General features: G+C 42.2%; 2 protein-coding genes across 4 annotated transcripts in view; one reads left to right on the top strand and one right to left on the bottom strand.

Moving 5' to 3' along the window:
* The window catches only part of Wdr76 (WD repeat domain 76), a 40,841-nt gene extending 40,673 nt beyond the window's left edge, over window positions 1–168 (bottom strand). The window contains exon 1 of one of the 3 annotated variants that reach the window (XM_040746160.1): window positions 89–168. The gene's annotated coding sequence lies outside the window, so the exon portion shown is untranslated. Of the gene's footprint in view, window positions 1–14 lie in introns of all 3 variants that reach the window. The other 2 variants (XM_013112406.3, XM_021226278.2) reach the window with 2 other exon arrangements.
* A 20-nt stretch (window positions 169–188) lies between these two features.
* Mfap1 (microfibril associated protein 1) lies at window positions 189–16,043 on the top strand. The gene is made up of 9 exons (XM_005068524.4): window positions 189–402; window positions 1,721–1,940; window positions 6,166–6,295; window positions 6,645–6,832; window positions 9,330–9,438; window positions 9,529–9,689; window positions 11,821–11,980; window positions 15,238–15,327; window positions 15,414–16,043. Exons 1-9 carry the CDS (start codon window positions 324–326, stop codon window positions 15,594–15,596), a joined length of 1,320 nt encoding a protein of 439 aa, XP_005068581.1. The 5' UTR covers window positions 189–323; the 3' UTR covers window positions 15,597–16,043.
* Window positions 16,044–17,827: the final 1,784 nt, after the last annotated feature.

The raw sequence follows: 17,827 nt of genomic DNA, 5'->3' as shown, positions 1-17,827 counted from the left end.
TTTCTGGGCCTTACCAAAAACCCCAAAGAAGCAACTGCTTGCCAAAAGGAGCTTCCAAATCTTGAGTGGTTAAAGGCGGGAAACCTACCTAGGAAGAAGCGTAAATTTCAGCCTAGCCCTTTAAGCAGTCCGCGCTCAGCGTTCCTCCGAAATCCCACAATCCTCTGCTGGCATATTTCCGGTTCCTCTAGCTCTGCCGGAAGTCGTTTCTGTCAGTCGCGCAGCCGTGTCTGGCGGCGCTAGGTGGGAAGCGTTATTGTGTTTCTTGGACTTCGTTGTTAGGATTTAACCAAATTTTGGGAGTCTCCACCGCAGCCGTCACCATGTCGGTCCCAAGCGCACTCATGAAGCAACCGCCCATTCAGTCTACGGCTGGGGCCGTCCCAGTTCGCAATGAGAAAGGTACTGGTTCCCCTCCCCTCCTGTCTGATCTTACCTTTTGCAGCGTCTGTATCCCTCCAACCTGCCTTAGGTTGGCCATATCAGCCCCATTGACTCTGAAGACCTAGCCTCACCTTCTCCCTCCGTCCCACCTAAATTCGCACCTTGTCATGCACCCTAGAGATTGGGGGAGGCGGGATCCACTTGCATCTATCTGATCGACCTAGTGAGATCACCTCTCAAAGTAAAAAGTAAAGGAGGCTGGAGAGGTGGTGGCTCTGCCTTTACAGAGGACCCGAGTTCAGCTGCCAGCACACACATCAGGCGACTCAATAACTACTTGTAACCCCAAATCCCGGGAGACCTGAACCTCTAGCCTCTGCTGGTACCTGCACGTATCCACACACAGCGTCGTTAAAAATAGTGAAAATAGGACTACGGAGATGGCTCAGCCGCTAAAGGCTAGACTCACAACCAAAACAATAACAAAAATAAAATTACAAGGAAAAAGGGAGCGGGAGGTTTTTGTGTGTATGTTATATCTAAAGCTACCTTTGATTTTCCCAGTTTGGTTATAAGGATTTCCTCATGTTATTAGTATAATTTCATTTGTTTTTATTCTCTTTCTGGTCACTGGAATTGTTTGTTTTGTCTATTTGTTTATTATATGTGTATGGATGTTCTGCTTGCGTGTATGTGTGCCAGCCACCATGTGGGTTCATTACTCAGAGAGGCCGGAAGAGGGCGTGAGACCCTCAGAACTGGAGTATCAGACTGTTACAGACTGCCATGTAGATGCTGGAATGTGAATCCAGGTCCTTGCATGAACAGAGGTACTCTTGGCTGCTGAGCCATGTCTCCAGCTCCAACTTGTTTGTGTTTTAGAGGAGAACGTCTGGTTCAGCATCAGAAGGTAGAAATTGATAAAAATTAGAATATTAAATGATGTTGTAAAGGCTATAATAGCATCGCAAAGGGAGGAGCTGGGAACCAAGTGTCCAAACATCTGATCCTATGGGAGATGTTCTCATTCAAATCACCACTAAGGGCTGAGATGACAAAGCATGAATTTGGGGTGGGTCTACAGTTTCACTCTTCACAGTCTTCTACTTTGTTGTCCCCAAGGTACCTCTTGATGACTTAGTGTTGGTATTTATAAAATGCCTTCCCATGCCATAGTCTTTATAAGAGAGCACTGATAGATGAATATATACTTGGATAATAGCTGCCATATCCGATCTAGACTCCGGTCCATCAAGAACTTAGGTTCTGTCTGCAAAGGCCAAGAGTTGTAGGGAATTGGGAAAGGTTACTGAAACAAATTATCTTTCTTGTCCAGGTGAGATTTCAATGGAAAAAGTGAAGGTAAAGCGTTATGTGTCCGGAAAGAGGCCAGATTATGCCCCTATGGAGTCCTCAGATGAAGAGGATGAAGAATTTCAGTTCATTAAGAAAGCTAAGGAACAAGAAGCAGAACCTGAGGAACAGGAGGAGGATTCATCCAGTGACCCCCGACTTCGGCGTTTACAGAATCGAATTAGTGAAGATGTGGAAGAAAGGTATGACTAGAGTTACATTTTCTGAACTGAGAGCTCTCATGGAGATGATAGTTGATAATATTGTGCTTACTGTGTGCCATATATAGTATCCCAAATAAGTTACATTTGCTAATTCTTGCAATCTGTAGACGTTCTTACAAAATTGGTACTACTGTACCTATATCACAAGTGAGGAACTAAGGCAGCAAAGGGTTAGGGAAGTGGCATGACCAAAGCTACATAGCTAAAAAGTAGCAACTTCAGAAGACACCTCCATACTTCTAGGCCTAGTGACTCTAATTAGCTGATAAAGAGAAAACAGCACTAGTTGATCTGTTGCAGGAAGTCTTTTCACTATAAAAATATTTTTATAGTAAATATTTGGGAAACTGATTTTATTCATATAGGGTTTTGGTTTTTTTGTTTTATTTTTTGGTTGGGAGGGTTGGGTTTTTTGTTTTTGTTTTTTCAAAACAGGGTTTTTCTGTTTATCCCTGACCATCCTTGAACTCACTATGTGGACCAGGCTGGAACCAAACTCAAGAGATTTGCCTGCTTCTGCCTCCCAAGTTTTGTATTGTAGCCCAGAATGACCTGGAACTTAGCAATGATCCTCCTGTCTCAGTCTTCTCAGCATTGACATTACAGGTGTGAACCACCACACTGTGCTCTTGTACTTGTTCTAAAGACCAATAAGTAAGAATGCCAATTAGAGCCCAGCAGTGATGGCTCACACATTTAATCCCATGCACCTGGGAGGCAGAGGCAAGTGGATCTTTGTGAGTTCAAGGCCAGCCTAGTCTACAGAGCGGGTTCCAGGACAGGCTTCAAAGCTATACAGAGAAACCCTATCTCAGGGGAAAAAATTAAGACAAGTAGGAGGAAAGACATGGTGTGGTATGTGGACTCATGTTGGAAAGAGAACTCCCAGTTAGGGATCAGAACAGGTAAGATATCCTGAACTATCACAGTTCATAGTGTTTCAATTTGGGAAGACTGGCAGGGAGTTTCAGTATGTAAAATTGTTTGTCATGTAGGCCTGACAACCTGAGGTCCATCATTCCTGAAACAAACTCCTGAAATTTGTCCTCTGATTTCAACAAACATACTGTGACATGCTGTGGTACATGCATTTCTGCATTCATTCTTCTCTCTCTCTCTCTCTCTCTCTCTCTCTCTCTCTCTCTCTCTCTCTCTCTCTATACATATATGTATGTGTGTATATGTGTATATAAATATGACACATCATGAATACAATAATAAAATTTTAAATAACTTTTCACAGACAACATGAATCAATACAGTTCCAATTATTTATTAGCTTATTTGTTTTTGTATTTACCTTTGGGTTTCTTTTGGTTTTCCGAGACAGGGTTTCTCTGTGTATCTTTGGAGCCTGTCCTGGGACTCACTCTGTAGACCAGCCTGGCTTTGAACTCACAGAACTCCACCTGCCTCTGCCTCCCAAGTTTTGGGATTAAAGGTGTGCGCCACCACCGCCCAGCTAGCTACCTTTGGGTTTTTGAGAATCTAATGTGACCAGGCTGGCCTTGAACTCAATATGTGATCAGCTCCTGATCCCCCTGCCTTCACTTCCAAAGTACTGAGCATATAATACAATGCCTAGCCATTTATTTTATTGAATAGATACATCCAACAACTAACAACTAAACCACTTGAAAATTGTATGCCTACAATTTTCACTCTTACAAACCATTTACTAGTAACTCACTAGAAATTATTGGATACTGCCAACTTCTCAGACCTTTGAATCAGCCTGTTTAATTTCATGTTTAATTGCCTTTTGTTACAGCAACCACCAAGTCCCAGTTTCACAAAAGTACTGTGTTGAGGTGAATGTAATATGACCTAATGAAACTGTAAGCTACTTGATCCCTAGTGTTCCCCAACATCACACCTAAACTAATATTTTAGGCCCAACTTAGCTATGTGCTCTCTATTCTGTTTTAGTTTGTTGAGCTGTATGTATAATTTTTAATTTTTTTTAATTTAAAACATAATTACATCATTTCCCCCTTTCCTCTTTCTAACTCTCCCCTTGCTGCCTCAGATTCATAACTTTTTCTTTCCTTTGTTGTTTTTGTTGCTGCTGCTGTTTTTCTCTGTCTGGTAGCCCTGGCTGTCCTGGAACTCCCTTTGTAGGCCAGGCTGGCCTGGAACTTACAGAGATACTCCTGCTTCTACCTCCAGAGTGCTGAGATTAGAGGCATGTACCACCACCTGCTAGCTGGCCTCTTTTTCTTAAGTTGTTAATTCATACACACACGTACCTAAATAAATAAATTCAAGCCGGGCGTTGGTGGCGCACGCCTTTAATCCCAGCACTCGGGAGGCAGAGGCAGGCGGTTCTCTGTGAGTTCGAGGCCAGCCTGGTCTACAGAGCGAGTTCCAGGACAGCCTCCAAAGCCACAGAGAAACCCTGTCTCGAAAAACCAAATAAATAAATAAATAAATTCAACAGTCTGTATGTGTTACTTGTGTATATGATTTCAGGACTGGCCATTTGGTATAGGATAACTAATTGGGGGCAGGGACTTTTCCCTGGGAAAATCTATTTCTTCTAAGGTCAGCATTCCTTAGTAGCCTCAAGTTCTTTGAATGGGGCTGGGGCCCTATGAAATTTCACACTTCTAAGTTAGTATGTCTATTGGTGTAGTACTTGTTCATGTCTTGTTTAGATAGCCATGTTGCTCAGAATTCATGGGTCTGTAGCTTCCCTGAGATATAGGGCATGTTCTTTCACAGAAGATTTTATGTTCTTCTGACTCTTAAATCTCTCTTCCCCCTCTTCTACGATATTCCCCAGGCCTCAAGTGTAGGAGTTATGTTATAGAAATTAGTTGGGACTGGATACCACATCATCACTTGTTTTTTGAATTTTGATTGGTTGTAATTTTCTGTAATAGTCTCCTTCTGTTGCAAAGAAAGATTTCTTTGATGAGGGATGAGCACTACATTTATCTGTAGGTATAAATATAAATAATTTAGAATGCACTTAGGAATTAAGAGGGTCTAGTAAGGGGCTGGAGAGATGAATGAGCAGTTAAGAGAATTGGCTGTTCTACCAGAGGACTGGAGTTCAGTTCCCAGCACCTATATGGCAGTTCACAACTGTCTGTAACTCCAGTTCCAGGGGATCTGATACCTTCACACCAACACATAAAGTTAAATAAAGAGGTTTTAGTAAAGTGGCAGTTATAGGTACTCCTCCAAAATTCCTGATCTCAGTAGCTGTGGGTAGTTGACTAGGTTTCCAGTACCAGGCATGATTTCCTTTTTGCTGAACAAGCCTTAAGTCCAATTAGAGAGCTCTTGGTTACCACTAAGATAGGTGTGTCATTACTGCACCCATAAAGTTATCATGCCTTACTGTAGTTCAGAGGTGTCATAGATGGTGAGGGCTTTAGTTGCCTCCCTCTCTTGGAAACTACCATGGTGTCTTCTAGTACTGTGAAAACTAATCCTCATGGAGGGGCCTTTCAAATCAGATACAACTTGGATTCTCCATAGCCTGTGTCCAAAGTGCATGGTGTGTTAGACAATAGTCACTTGCCTTCAACCTCTGGGAAGCTACCAAGAGCAACAGTAATAGCCTATAATGTTTTAGGAGTCCTTTCCCCGTCCAACAATTTGAAAGGGAGGTTTCTCATATCTGATTAAGGGTTTTTTATTAGATGGTCTGTGGCTGTTGGGGAGGGGAATGTTGTCAACCCAGGTAGAAAATTATTTAAATTATTTGGGTATACACATAGACTTAAATGTATTATATCTAATTTTAGATAGACATCAGTATGACTCCTTATGTTGTTTTCAGACGTTCTTACTGTTTTAGTTTCTTGAATCTGAACTTTAGTTTTTCCGTCTTAAGACTTCAATATTGGGCAAGTGGATCTCTGAGTTTGAGGCCAGCCTGGTCTACAGAGCAGTCAGCCAGAGCAACACTGAGAAATCCTGACTCAAAGAGAGAGGAAAAACAAGAAAAAGGTTCACTATTGCTATGTGTGGTGACTGCACTGTTACCCCAGGACTAAAGAGGCTGCAGCGGGAGGACTACTGTGTTTGAACAGGCCAGCCTGGGCTTAAGAGTAAAACTCTTGGAGAGAGGGGAAGGGAGAGAAGGAGGAGAAAGGAGAAAGAAAGCAAGGACTCTGCAGCCAAACAAATGTGGTTGGTGTTCCCTTATTTTTTTGATATTAATAGTACACTTGGAAATTCTGCTTCTCAGATTGGCTCGACACCGGAAAATAGTGGAGCCTGAAGTGGTAGGAGAAAGTGATTCAGAAGTAGAAGGAGATGCCTGGCGCATGGAACGAGAAGATAGCAGTGAAGAAGAGGAGGAAGAAATTGATGATGAAGTAAGAGGAATAATACGGAATTTTTTCCTCCAAGGCACAAAAAAAAAAGTTGGGGCAGTGCTCATTTGTTGAGGCTATAAAGGCACAAAATTTGCTACTTCTAGCTGAACTCTGATTGTGATTCCTGTCTGTTGGGGTTAAGACTGAAAATGAAATCATGCTGAATTATGGTTAATCATATCAGAATCTCTTGAACCTGTTGAAGACAAAATCAAAGCTATGTTAAGGGTTCAGTAGTAGGACTGAATTTGGTGTGCACAAAGCCCCAAGATTGGTCATTAGCACCAAGAAAACAGGCTTGAAGCACAGGCCATTTGAATAACTGGCTAAGCTGTATGTCTTGATATAGGAAATAGAGCGGCGCCGTGGCATGATGCGTCAGCGAGCACAGGAGAGGAAAAATGAAGAGATGGAAGTCATGGAATTAGAAGACGAAGGGCGCTCTGGGGAAGAGTCGGAGTCAGAGTCTGAGTATGAGGAGTACACAGACAGTGAAGATGAAATGGAGCCTCGACTTAAGCCTGTCTTCATTCGAAAGTAAGTGTCTGCCACACCTGCCAAGCCAGGCCTGTGTTCCCAGCTACTCAGTAGACTGACGTAGGAGTATTGCTAGTTCAAGACCACTCTGAGCTACAAAATTAGCTAATTCTCACAAAAGAGACAAGGGATATTGGTCAGTGATAAATGCCTGCTTAGTAGTATGCACAAGGGCCTAGGTTCAATCCCCAGAAGAGGAAAAGGGAAAAAATAGTCAAACCAGGACAGAATCCACATGATTAAGTTACATGTCTGACAATAGAAGGCTCTGAATCCCACATTTTCCTGTAAAGAAAGTCGTCTTCTCAGTGCCCTGTCCCTGTAGCCAAAGTGCTGAGAAGAAGCCAGATGTTAGCAGATCTACTGAAGGTATTGTTTTTAACTAAGTCTCTATTGTTCTATTTTATCAGTAAAGACTTGGGAGCCAAATGCTAGAGTGAAAACCCGCTAGCTCAGAGAGGCAGAGAAAGTGGCCAGCTGAATATCCCTCCTTCTACTTTTTTTTCTTTTTTAGATTTATTTATTTATTTAGTATGCAGTGTTCTGTCTGCATACCTGAAGAGGGCACCAGATCTCATTATATATGGTTGTGAGCCACCATGTGGTTGCTGGGAATTGAACTCAGGATCTCCGGAAGAGTAGCCAGTGTTCTTAATCTTTGAGCCATCTCTCCAGTCCCGGAAAATCATGTTTTAAACACAAAATTAAGCTTATAAAACAAATTTCTTTCCTAATGCTTAGGAATCCTACTATTTACAGTCAACCCAGTGGGATTCTTGTTAAATAGTCATTGACCAACTATTAAGGGAAGCTTGGTGCTGTGAAGACCTGAGATGAAGCTAGACATTAGGGCACAGGCCTGTAATCCACATATTTGAGAAGTAGTAATGAAAATACTATCTCAAACATCCAGTGTTCAATGCCAGCCTGACTACATAGCAAAGTTCAAGGCCTGCTTTGGTGGATGAAAAGATGGCTGTGTGAGGCTTGTGTGAGCTACATAAGACTCTGTATCAAAACAGCAAAAAGATCTAGTATCAACTGGTGATACAGCCCTGTAGCCCCAGCTATGCAAGAGGCTGAGGCCAGGTTGGACAATATAGTGCCATCTTGTGTCAAAAAAATAAAAACAGTGGGACCAGCCAGATGATTCAGTAGGTAAAAGTACGTGGTACCAAGCCTGATGCCTGAGTTTAATCTCCAGTTCCCATATAGTGAAGTAGAAAACCAATTTCCAAAAGTGCTCTGAGCTTCACCATCATGTATACATATCATACACTCATATATATATATATATATATATATATATATATGTACATATATATATAATACACTTAAAATAATAATATGAGAGATGGCTCAGAGATTAATAGTTCTACCAGGCAGTGGTGGCACATGCCTGTAATCCCAGCACTCAGGAGGCAGAGGCAGGTGGATTTCTGTGAGTTCAAGGCCAGCCTGATCTACAGAGCGAGTTCCAGGACAGTGAGAGAAACTGTCTCAAAAAAAGAGAGATTAATAGTTCTTGCTGCTCTTCCAAAAGCTATACAGTAGCTCATAACTGTGTGTGACTTCACCTTCATGGGTTTTAGTGTCCTCTTCCAGCCTTCATGGGTATCAGACATGCACTCAGTATACAGACATACATGTAGACAAGACATCCAAACACATGATTTTTTTTTTTTTTGATGGGGGATTGCATGGTTTCAAGACTGCTTCTCTGTGTAACAGTCCTGGCTGTCCTATAATTTACTCTGTAGACCAGGCTGGCATTGAACTCACTATTTAAAGATTTTTGATAATGATAATAATAAAATAAAACAGCAGAAGATATGGCTAAGTAGTAAAGCCAATTCAAATCCCATCACCAGAAGAGGGAAAAGAAATCATGCTGTATTTAGGGATAGAAATAAAAGCTCAGTTGGTAGATGACTTACCTAGCTAGGCATTATGGTAAATTGTTTTTAATCCTAACATTCTGGGAGGCTAAGGCAGGAGGATTGCCATGAGTTTGAGGCTAAGCAGCACTCCATAAAAGTCTTGTCAAACAGACAAGGTGCTTAGAAAGATGTATCAGCAGTTAAGATCATTAGTTAGTTGTCTTCAGAGCACCCAGGTTCAGTTCCCAGCACCCACATGGTAACTAACAACCATCTGTAACTCCAGTTCCTGGGCATCCAGTGCCACACCTTTAATACACGCACGCAGGAGGCAGAGGCAAGTGGGTCACTGTCTCAAAAAGTGAACAAAAATGAAAATTTTTTTAAATTTAAGGAAAGTATTAAAAAACCAGGAATAGAACATGTCTCTCTCCCTCTCTCTGACACACACACACACACACACACACACACACACGTCTTATTCAGTCTCTACTGGGGGAGATAGAGCTGAATTGCTTCCTGGTTTGGGCTTTGTCTGATTTGAACAGGACTAGATCTAGAGGGATACAGTTCCACTCTAAGGACTTTGGGCAATTAACAGGACTTCTGTGATGCAGGAAGGACCGAGTGACAGTTCAAGAACGGGAAGCTGAAGCTTTGAAGCAGAAGGAACTGGAGCAGGAAGCAAAACGCATGGCTGAGGAGCGGCGCAAGTACACACTAAAGGTGCTGGGAGCGGCCGTGGAGTGGGTGCAAGGGTCTGCATAATGAGGTCATAGACATGGGTCCAGTGGCTGAGTTGTTTTCCTTACGCAGATTGTAGAAGAAGAGACCAAGAAAGAACTGGAGGAGAACAAGCGCTCTCTCGCTGCACTGGATGCACTCAACACCGATGATGAAAACGATGAGGAGGAATATGAGGCATGGAAAGTCCGAGAGCTCAAAAGAATCAAGAGGGACAGAGAAGACCGAGAAGCGTGAGTACTGGGAAGGCCATTGATGGCTTGAATGGCAGTGGCTCGTCTGTGGAGGCTGACAAAGCAGCTCTTCGTGTAGTCTCAGTGGGCCACCTGTATGATGCCTGCAGCTGGAGGACTGACTGGGCCAGAACGTGTGTCTGACAACTGGTGCTGGCTTTCGGGCCAGATACCTCGTTTCTCCTTAGTCCTGGTTTGCTCACGTTGCACCTCCAGGCATAATGGAAACTAGCAAGGTCTCCTGAGTTTTAGAGCTCATATGTCACTTCTGTGCTATTTTTTTATTATTCAGATGGAGCCAAGGGCAGCCCAGGAGAAAGGGGTAGAGGAGCAGATTCTACATCTAAGAGTGCAGAGCAGTAAGCACCTTGAAGAGCAAGTTCATGTCTGAACTGCTAACCCACAAAGTAAAGCCTCCCTGCATAACTGTCTTCATTTTGTAGTTTCTGATGTTCTTTTTTTTTTTTAATGTACATAGGTGTTTTGCCTATGTAAGGGTGTTGGGTCCCATAAAACTATAGATACAGACAATTGTGGGCTACCATGTGGGTGCTGAGAACTGAACCTGGGTCCTCTGGAAGAGCAATCAGTGCTTTTAACCACTGAACCATCTCTCCAGCCCCTCTAATGTTCTTATAGTTGGCTTTTTTTTTTTTTTTTTCCCCCTTTGAGACAGGGTCCTTGACTGTTCTGGAACTCACTGTGTAGTCCAGGCTGCCTCAAACTCAAACATCCACCTGTCTCTGCCTCCGGGGCTGGGATTAAAGGTGTGCACCACCATGCCAGACTTGAGGTTTTTTTTTTTTTTTTTTTTTTTTGGTTTGTTTGTTTGTATTTCGAGACAGGGTTTCTCTGTATTGTTTTGGAGGCTGTCCTGGAACTTGCTCTGTAGACCAGGCTGGCCTTGAACTCACAGAGATCAGCCTACCTCTGCCTCTGCCTCCCAAGTGCTGGGATTAAAGGAGTGAGCCATCAATACCTGACTGAGATTTTTTTTTCAGGATTTATTTATTTATGGATTATATGTACACGAATGCTCTGTCTTAATGCACACCAAAAGAGGTCACCAGATCCCATTACAGATGGTTGTGAGCCACCATGTGGGAATTGAATTCAGGACCTCTGGAAAAGCAGCCAGTGCTCCTAACTGCTGAGCCTTCTCTCCAGCCTGAGATTTTTTTAATTATGTGTATAAGTGTGTGGATATATATCTGTGAGTATAGGTGCCTATGGAATCCAGAGCAGGGGGAGGGCATCACCTCCCCTATAGCTGGAGTTGAGTTATTCTTGGACATTTTTCTTGTTTTTTAAGACGGTGTGTATGTAGTCAATGGTGACCTTGAGTTTCTGCTCCTCTGACTTTGCTTCCTGAGTGCTAGTTACAAGCATGTGGCCCCATGCCCAGTTTCTATAGTGCTAGGGGTAGGAATCAGGCTTTGTGCACCCTCTGTAAGCACTCTACCACTGAGTCACATCCCCAGCCCTTGCATTAGACTTCCATGTTAAATTATACACACACATATATTCGTCAGAGAAAGAGGATATAACCTCCCTTTCTCCCCAGAATAAGATTTAAATCTATTGTACTTAACATTGGTAATCCTTAATTTGTGACAGGTAATATATGGATTACATTATGCTTCTGAAAGATTATGAGCTGTGTTAGCAATTTTTTTTTAATTCACTTAGTTTTTTTTTAAAAGCTAAAGTATTTGAGGGAAGACAGAATTAGTGTTGTAAAATCAAACATTGTATGTCTGAACCTCAGAAAAGCTAGAATCAACTTTGTAATGTTTACAATCCTGTTCTGGTAAACAAGATAATGAAGACCAACTCATGTTTTTGTACACTGAACTCCCAATCTTGACTTCTAACAAGCAGTAGTAACCAGAACTAAAAATGTAGCTGGGTGCAGCAGCATGAGCCTATCTATAATACTAGCAGTTGATGAGTCTGAAGTTGAGAGTTCCAGGCTAGCTATATAGCAGACCTGCTGGGAATGAGTGAATGAATGAATGAATGAATGAAATGTGAAAAGATAAATAATGGCGGAAAGAAGATGAGACCATTATCTTCAGATATTTGGGCTTTCTGGATTTGGAAAGTACTAACACTTTTGCTCTCTGAATAGACTTGAAAAGGAGAAAGCAGAAATTGAGCGAATGAGAAACCTGACTGAGGAGGAAAGGCGAGCTGAACTTCGGGCAAATGGCAAAGTCATTACCAACAAAGCCGTTAAGGGAAAATACAAGTTTTTACAAAAGTATTATCACCGGGGTGCCTTCTTCATGGTAAGTGAAAAGGGAGTCAAAAAGCTGGGCAATAGGATTAATTTACAGGCATGTTGAACCTTTTGACATTGTGACATGATATTGCCATCTGTACACTAAAAAGAAGTTTCATTAAGACAGACTGACTCATAGCGGTGCACACCTTTAATCCCAACACTCAGGAGACAGAGCCAGGCAGATCTCTCTGACTCTACAGAGAGAGTTCCAAGACAGCCAGAGCTACACAGAAACCCTGTATCAGAGGTAGGGGATGATACATAAAATAGTAGATTTACAGTTTTGTAGGTGTGTTGGTGCAGAGTCAGTCCATGAGGTTGGATAAACCCAAAACACTTTCAGGTCTTTTACCCAAGAATGTAAATACACTCCTTAACAAAAGGAAGCAACAAGAACCAACAACTTCGCCGGGCGGTGGTGGCACACGCCTTTAATCCCAGCACTCGGGAGGCAGAGGCAGGCGGATCTCTGTGAGTTCAAGACCAGCCTGGTCTACCAAGCGAGTTCCAGGACGTGGTCCAAAAAACAATACAGAGAAACCCTGTCTTGAAAAACCAAAAAAAAAAAAAGAACCAACAACTTCTTTCTTATAGTTAGCTCTCACAGATGATGAATAGCATTAAGGAAATGAGACTATGAGCTATATACTCCACTAATTAGGTTCTCAAACCCCTTAGAAATCATTTCATGGCCAAATGAACTTAATTTATATAAAAACCAAACTCTTCATCTGGATAAATAACTTGTGAGATTAAATGATTTTTAAGAAAGAGAAAGGTAATAATACAAAAACTACAGAGGTAGGCCAGGTGTTGTGGTGGTAGTGTATACTTGTAGTCCCACCAGAGGCAGAAGCAGGTAGGTCTCTGAGTTTGAGGCCTGCCTGGTCTACAGAGTGAGCTACATAGTGACACCCTGTCTCAAAACAAACAAAAGCCCTGTTAAATGTTTACATTGAGGTGCCCAGTTTTTTTTTTTTTTTTTTTTTTTTTTTGGTTTTTCGAGACAGGGTTTCTCTGTATTGTCTTGGAGGCTGTCCTGGAACTCGCTCTGTAGACCAGGCTGGTCTCGAACTCACAGAGATCCGCCTGCCTCTGCCTCCCGAGTGCTGGGATTAAAGGCGTGCGCCACCAACGCCCGGCGCCCAGTTATTTTTTTAGACAGGGTTTCTCTGTGTAGCTTTGGAGCCTGTCCTGGCACTCACTCTGTAGACCAGGCTGGCTTCAAACTCACAGAGATCCGCCTGCCTCTTCTTCCTGAGTGCTGGGATTGAAGGCGTGCACCACCAACGCCCAGCTAGTCCTGACTTTTTCTGTCTTTTTTTTTTTTTTCCCCCTTTTTTTGGAGATAGGATCTCACTGTGTAACTGGCTAATCTTAAACTTATTATGTGGACCAAGCTACTCTTGAACAACTGGAGATCCATCTGCCTCTGCCTTTAGACAAGAACGGAGCACAGAAAGCTCTCTTTGGTGGCACATACCTGTAATCAGCACTCAGGATGCAGTTAGAAATAACACAAGTTCCAAATGAGGGTGGGCCAAGAATATCAATGCCCTATCTTGGAAAAAAGCCAGGAAAAAGAATAGAACTAATGACATTTTTTAGAAAGACAGAAATACAAGAGTTGTATTTTAGAAACATTAATGTGGTGGTGGGACTTGTACAGTGCAGGGACTAGAGAGATGGCTCAGTGGTTAGAACACTGACTGCTCTTCCAGAGGACCCACATGGCCCTCCTCAACTCAACAGTAACTCCAGTTCCAGGGAATCCTATACCGTCTTCTGGCCTCAACAGGTACCAGACACACACATGGTACACAGACATATATACAGATACCCATACACATAGAATCATTTTTTTCTTATTTCTTTTAATTTTTTGTGTCATTTAACCCTTCCTAAAACAACTGCTCATCTTCCTCTTTATTGGATTTTTTCAAACCCAATTTTAAAACTTGGGTTGTAATTTTAAAAAGGCGGCATGAGATAGAAAGATGCCATTGGAAAGAGTTCAAGTGAAGGGGTGTTTTATTAGGGAAGGGATGGGGAAACTGGCCTCTGGGGACAGGAGCAGCAGGAGAGAGGAGCGGGGCAGGACAGACAGACAGATGGAGGGAGGGAAAGAAAGGAAGAGAAGAGGCTATAAAATAATCTTTTAAGGAAAAAAAAAGAGGGGGCTGAAAAGATGGCTAAGAGGTTAAGAGCACTGCCTGCTCTTCCAGAGGTCCTGAGTTCAATTCCCAGCAACCACATGGTGGCTCACAACCATCTGTAACGAGATCTGGTGCCCTCTTCTGGTGTGCAGGCTTACATGCAGACAGAACACTGTATGAATAATAATTAAATAAACCTTTAATTTAAAAAAGTCCTTTAAATATATATATATATTTAACATATATATATATATTTAACATATATATATATATGTTAAAAACAAAATAAACAAACAAAAAAAGCTGGCCGTTGATGGCTCACCCCTTTAATCCCAGCATTAGGGAGGCAGAGGCAGGCAGATCTCTGTGAGTTTGAAGCTAGCCTGGTCTACAGAGCGAGTGCCAGGATAGACTCCAAAGCTACACAGAGAAACCCTGTCTTGAAACACAAACAAAAAAAGAGGGACTGGAGAGATGACTTAGCAGTTAAGAGTACTGACTGCTCTTGCAGAAGACCCAATTCACTTCCCAGCACCCACATGGCAGCTTATAACTTTCTATAACTCCAGTTCCAGGGAATCCAACACCCTTACAGACATACGTGCAGGCAAACCATGATTCACATGAAATAAAAATAAATAATAATAATAAGATTCTACTGCTCATGTGAATAGTTCACAGGATATAATAAAAACATACAGGAGATACTCAATTTTTGATTATAGATCATTGAGAGAGTGATGTTCCTACTTATAAAAAAGTAAAGTCAGGAAAGGAGTCTGACTTGGGAACATCAGGAATGCTTTTCCCTCACTGTATTTCAGTTTCTAGTACGGTGTCCAAGGAAAAGTTATACACATACCAAGAGATTGGAGATTTAGGAGCTTACAGAGCTGAATCTGCATGAAACACACATTAAATGCAGGGAACAGAACAAGCTTCTAGGAAGCATAACAGTACGAGAAAACACTGTCTCCCCCCTCAGCTACAAGCTCTTAAAGAAAGTCTCAGTCACCCCTGATTGATTGGTTGTTGTGTTTAATAAATGTGTGGTTTGCATATGTGGAAAGTAAGAGCCACAGACTAATAAGATTCTCTTCCACAGGATGAGGATGAAGAGGTCTACAAGAGAGATTTTAGTGCACCTACTCTTGAGGACCATTTCAACAAAACCATTCTTCCAAAAGTCATGCAGGTATGGGGATTCTCAGTAACAGAAAACAGGGTGCTGCTGAGCAGGGCATGCTTGTCTGGTGCTATAATCATCCCTTCTTCTTTCAGGTCAAGAATTTTGGACGATCTGGTCGTACCAAGTACACCCACCTTGTAGATCAAGATACCACTTCCTTTGACTCTGCATGGGGCCAAGAGAGTGCCCAGAACACAAAGTTCTTTAAACAGAAGGCAGCTGGGGTACGTGATGTATTTGAGCGACCGTCTGCCAAGAAGAGGAAAACCACCTAGGTTTCAAATTACTTATTCCAACTCTGGGACACAAGGGCATCTGGTCCTCAGTTTTCTTTACCCATTATTTACATAGTTCTTGTATAGAGCCTTCTGGACTTCCTTCCGTAACGTGTGTTTGAAGGTGCTTTGTAAGAGGTTTGGACTCATTCTGAGAAACCCACAGAAAAGCACTAGCCAGGTAACATTAGAGGGTTCCCACTTAAAAAATTTTCTGAGAAATCTTAGGTTTCTCTACCATGGCTTCCCATATTGACTTGGGACTGTTCTGAGTTTACTTTTCCAACATCTTAGCCTGGATCAGCTTATGTGGGCATGTGAATGGATGACGCAGTCCTTCTTCCTTAGGGTCAGGAGCAGGGTATCAGGGAATCTAAACTCAATCCAACATGTTTTTACATTTGGGGTGTTGAATCTACTTTTCTAAGTAAACATACTTTTTAATCAGTGTGTGTGTGTGTGTGTGTGTGTGTGTGTGTGTGTGTGGAGGGAGAAAGTGTGTGTGTGTGTGTGTGTGTGTGTGTGTGTGTGGAGGGAGAGAGAAAGAGAATTACCATGCACCAGAAATATTTTTACCATAATATTGGAAACAAAATGTATAATCTGACAACTCTTAACCCACTAAAAAGAGGCTGAATATGGTGGCACATGCCTTTAATCTCAGCACTGGAAGGTAGAGACCCATAAAGATCTGTTCTTGTTCAAGGCCAGCCAGAGCTACCCAGCACCCTGAAGGCAGGGGCAGGTAAATTTGTAGATTTCTGAGTTGAGGCCAGCCTGGTTTTCATGAAACCCAGGGCTACAAAGAGAGACCCTGACTCAAAGAAAAAAAAAAAAAAAAGTCATCCTAACCTACATAATTCAGGGTTTACCTGAACTACATGAGACTTAGTCTCAAAAATAAAACATTAAATGTATAAAATATAGCAGTGAAGTGGACAAAGGGTCTTTTCTCTCCCTCACAGAAGAATTTGAATCAAGGGCCTGGTATATGCTAGTCAACTGTTCTGTCATTTTGCTATATCATATGTGTGTGTGTGTGTGTGTTTTAAAAGGGTCTCACTAAGCTACTTGGGCGGCCTTGAACTTGAGATACTGGGCCTGCAAGATGTTTTATTTGGTTAGACCCCTGCCAACAGGTCTTTTTTTTTTTTTTTTTTTTTTTTTTGGTTTTTCGAGACAGGGTTTCTCTGTAGTTTTGGAACCTGTCCTGGAACTCACTCGGTAGACCAGGCTGGTCTCGAACTCACAGTGATCCGCCTGTCTCTGCCTCCCGAGTGCTGGGATTAAAGGCGTGTGCCACCAACGCCTGGCCTGCCAACAGGTCTTAGCAACCTGAATTTGATCCCTAGCCCCACATAGTGGTAGAAAACCCAGTGTGGCAACCAGCAAAGCAATCATCTGACTTCCATTCATGCACTTTGGAATGTATGTATTTGTGTGCACAGGAGATGTACTTTAAAAAAAAAATGCTGAACATAATCTCAGTACACAGGAAGCATGGCAGGTAGGCGAGCAGATCTCTTGAGTTGAAGCTCAGTCTACATAGCAGAGTTAATCTGTCTCAAAAAAGATAAAGAAAGGATGTAATGAATTTGAGACTCTTTTTACCTCAGCCTCTCAAGTGACTGAGATTACAGACATGAATCACCATGCTTAAAACATTTGCACCCTGCCACCCTGCTAGAAACCAAGTCCAGGACCTTGCATATGCTAGACAAAGTACTCAACCAGACTATATGCCCAGCCCTAGCCAATTCATATTCTGATCATCCTTTGATCTCAGAAACAAACTCAAATAGATAGACAGCAATTAAATAGCACCCAAATCTGTTCTAAGAGCAAATTCAGATGTATTTGGTTGCCCTTGTTTTCTACATGGTAGCATTGTATAGATCAATGATATAAAATAGGACATGACTCATTGAGTCCAGTTCCTACTAATCTTTCTTATGCAGCTCATGAATTGGGTGAAGCGAAAACCAATGCTCTAAGTAGCAACCTACAGCTGTAACTACTAGAGCTAAGTCTACTTGCCCATGTAATATTTACTGTGTAACCAACCGCCATGCACAGAATGAATTTCATCCACTGAATAACTTTCCTTGGTTACAAAAAAAATGAGAAAAAGAAGGGAAATGAGAAGAGAGATGAAGAGGTGGCTCAGTGATTAAGGGCACTTCCTATTCCAGAAGACCAGCACCCTTATCAGACAACTCACAAACTGCCTA

This window comes from Mesocricetus auratus, unplaced genomic scaffold (genome assembly GCF_017639785.1).
Source record: "Mesocricetus auratus isolate SY011 unplaced genomic scaffold, BCM_Maur_2.0 Super-Scaffold_100004, whole genome shotgun sequence".
NCBI classification, from domain to species: Eukaryota; Metazoa; Chordata; class Mammalia; order Rodentia; family Cricetidae; genus Mesocricetus; species Mesocricetus auratus.
This window is presented reverse-complemented; position numbering and strand designations above follow the sequence as displayed.

What these genes read in the sequence shown, in the direction of transcription:
- Mfap1 (XM_005068524.4), top strand. Translation starts at nt 324, where the DNA reads ATGTCGGTCCCAAGCGCACTCATGAAGCAACCGCCCATTCAGTCTACG. An exon ending in GGCGCAAGTACACACTAAAG is followed by an intron (nt 9,439 to 9,528) that starts GTGCTGGGAGCG and finishes TTCCTTACGCAG; the next exon opens with ATTGTAGAAGAAGAGACCAA. An exon ending in ACCGGGGTGCCTTCTTCATG is followed by an intron (nt 11,981 to 15,237) that starts GTAAGTGAAAAG and finishes TCTCTTCCACAG; the next exon opens with GATGAGGATGAAGAGGTCTA.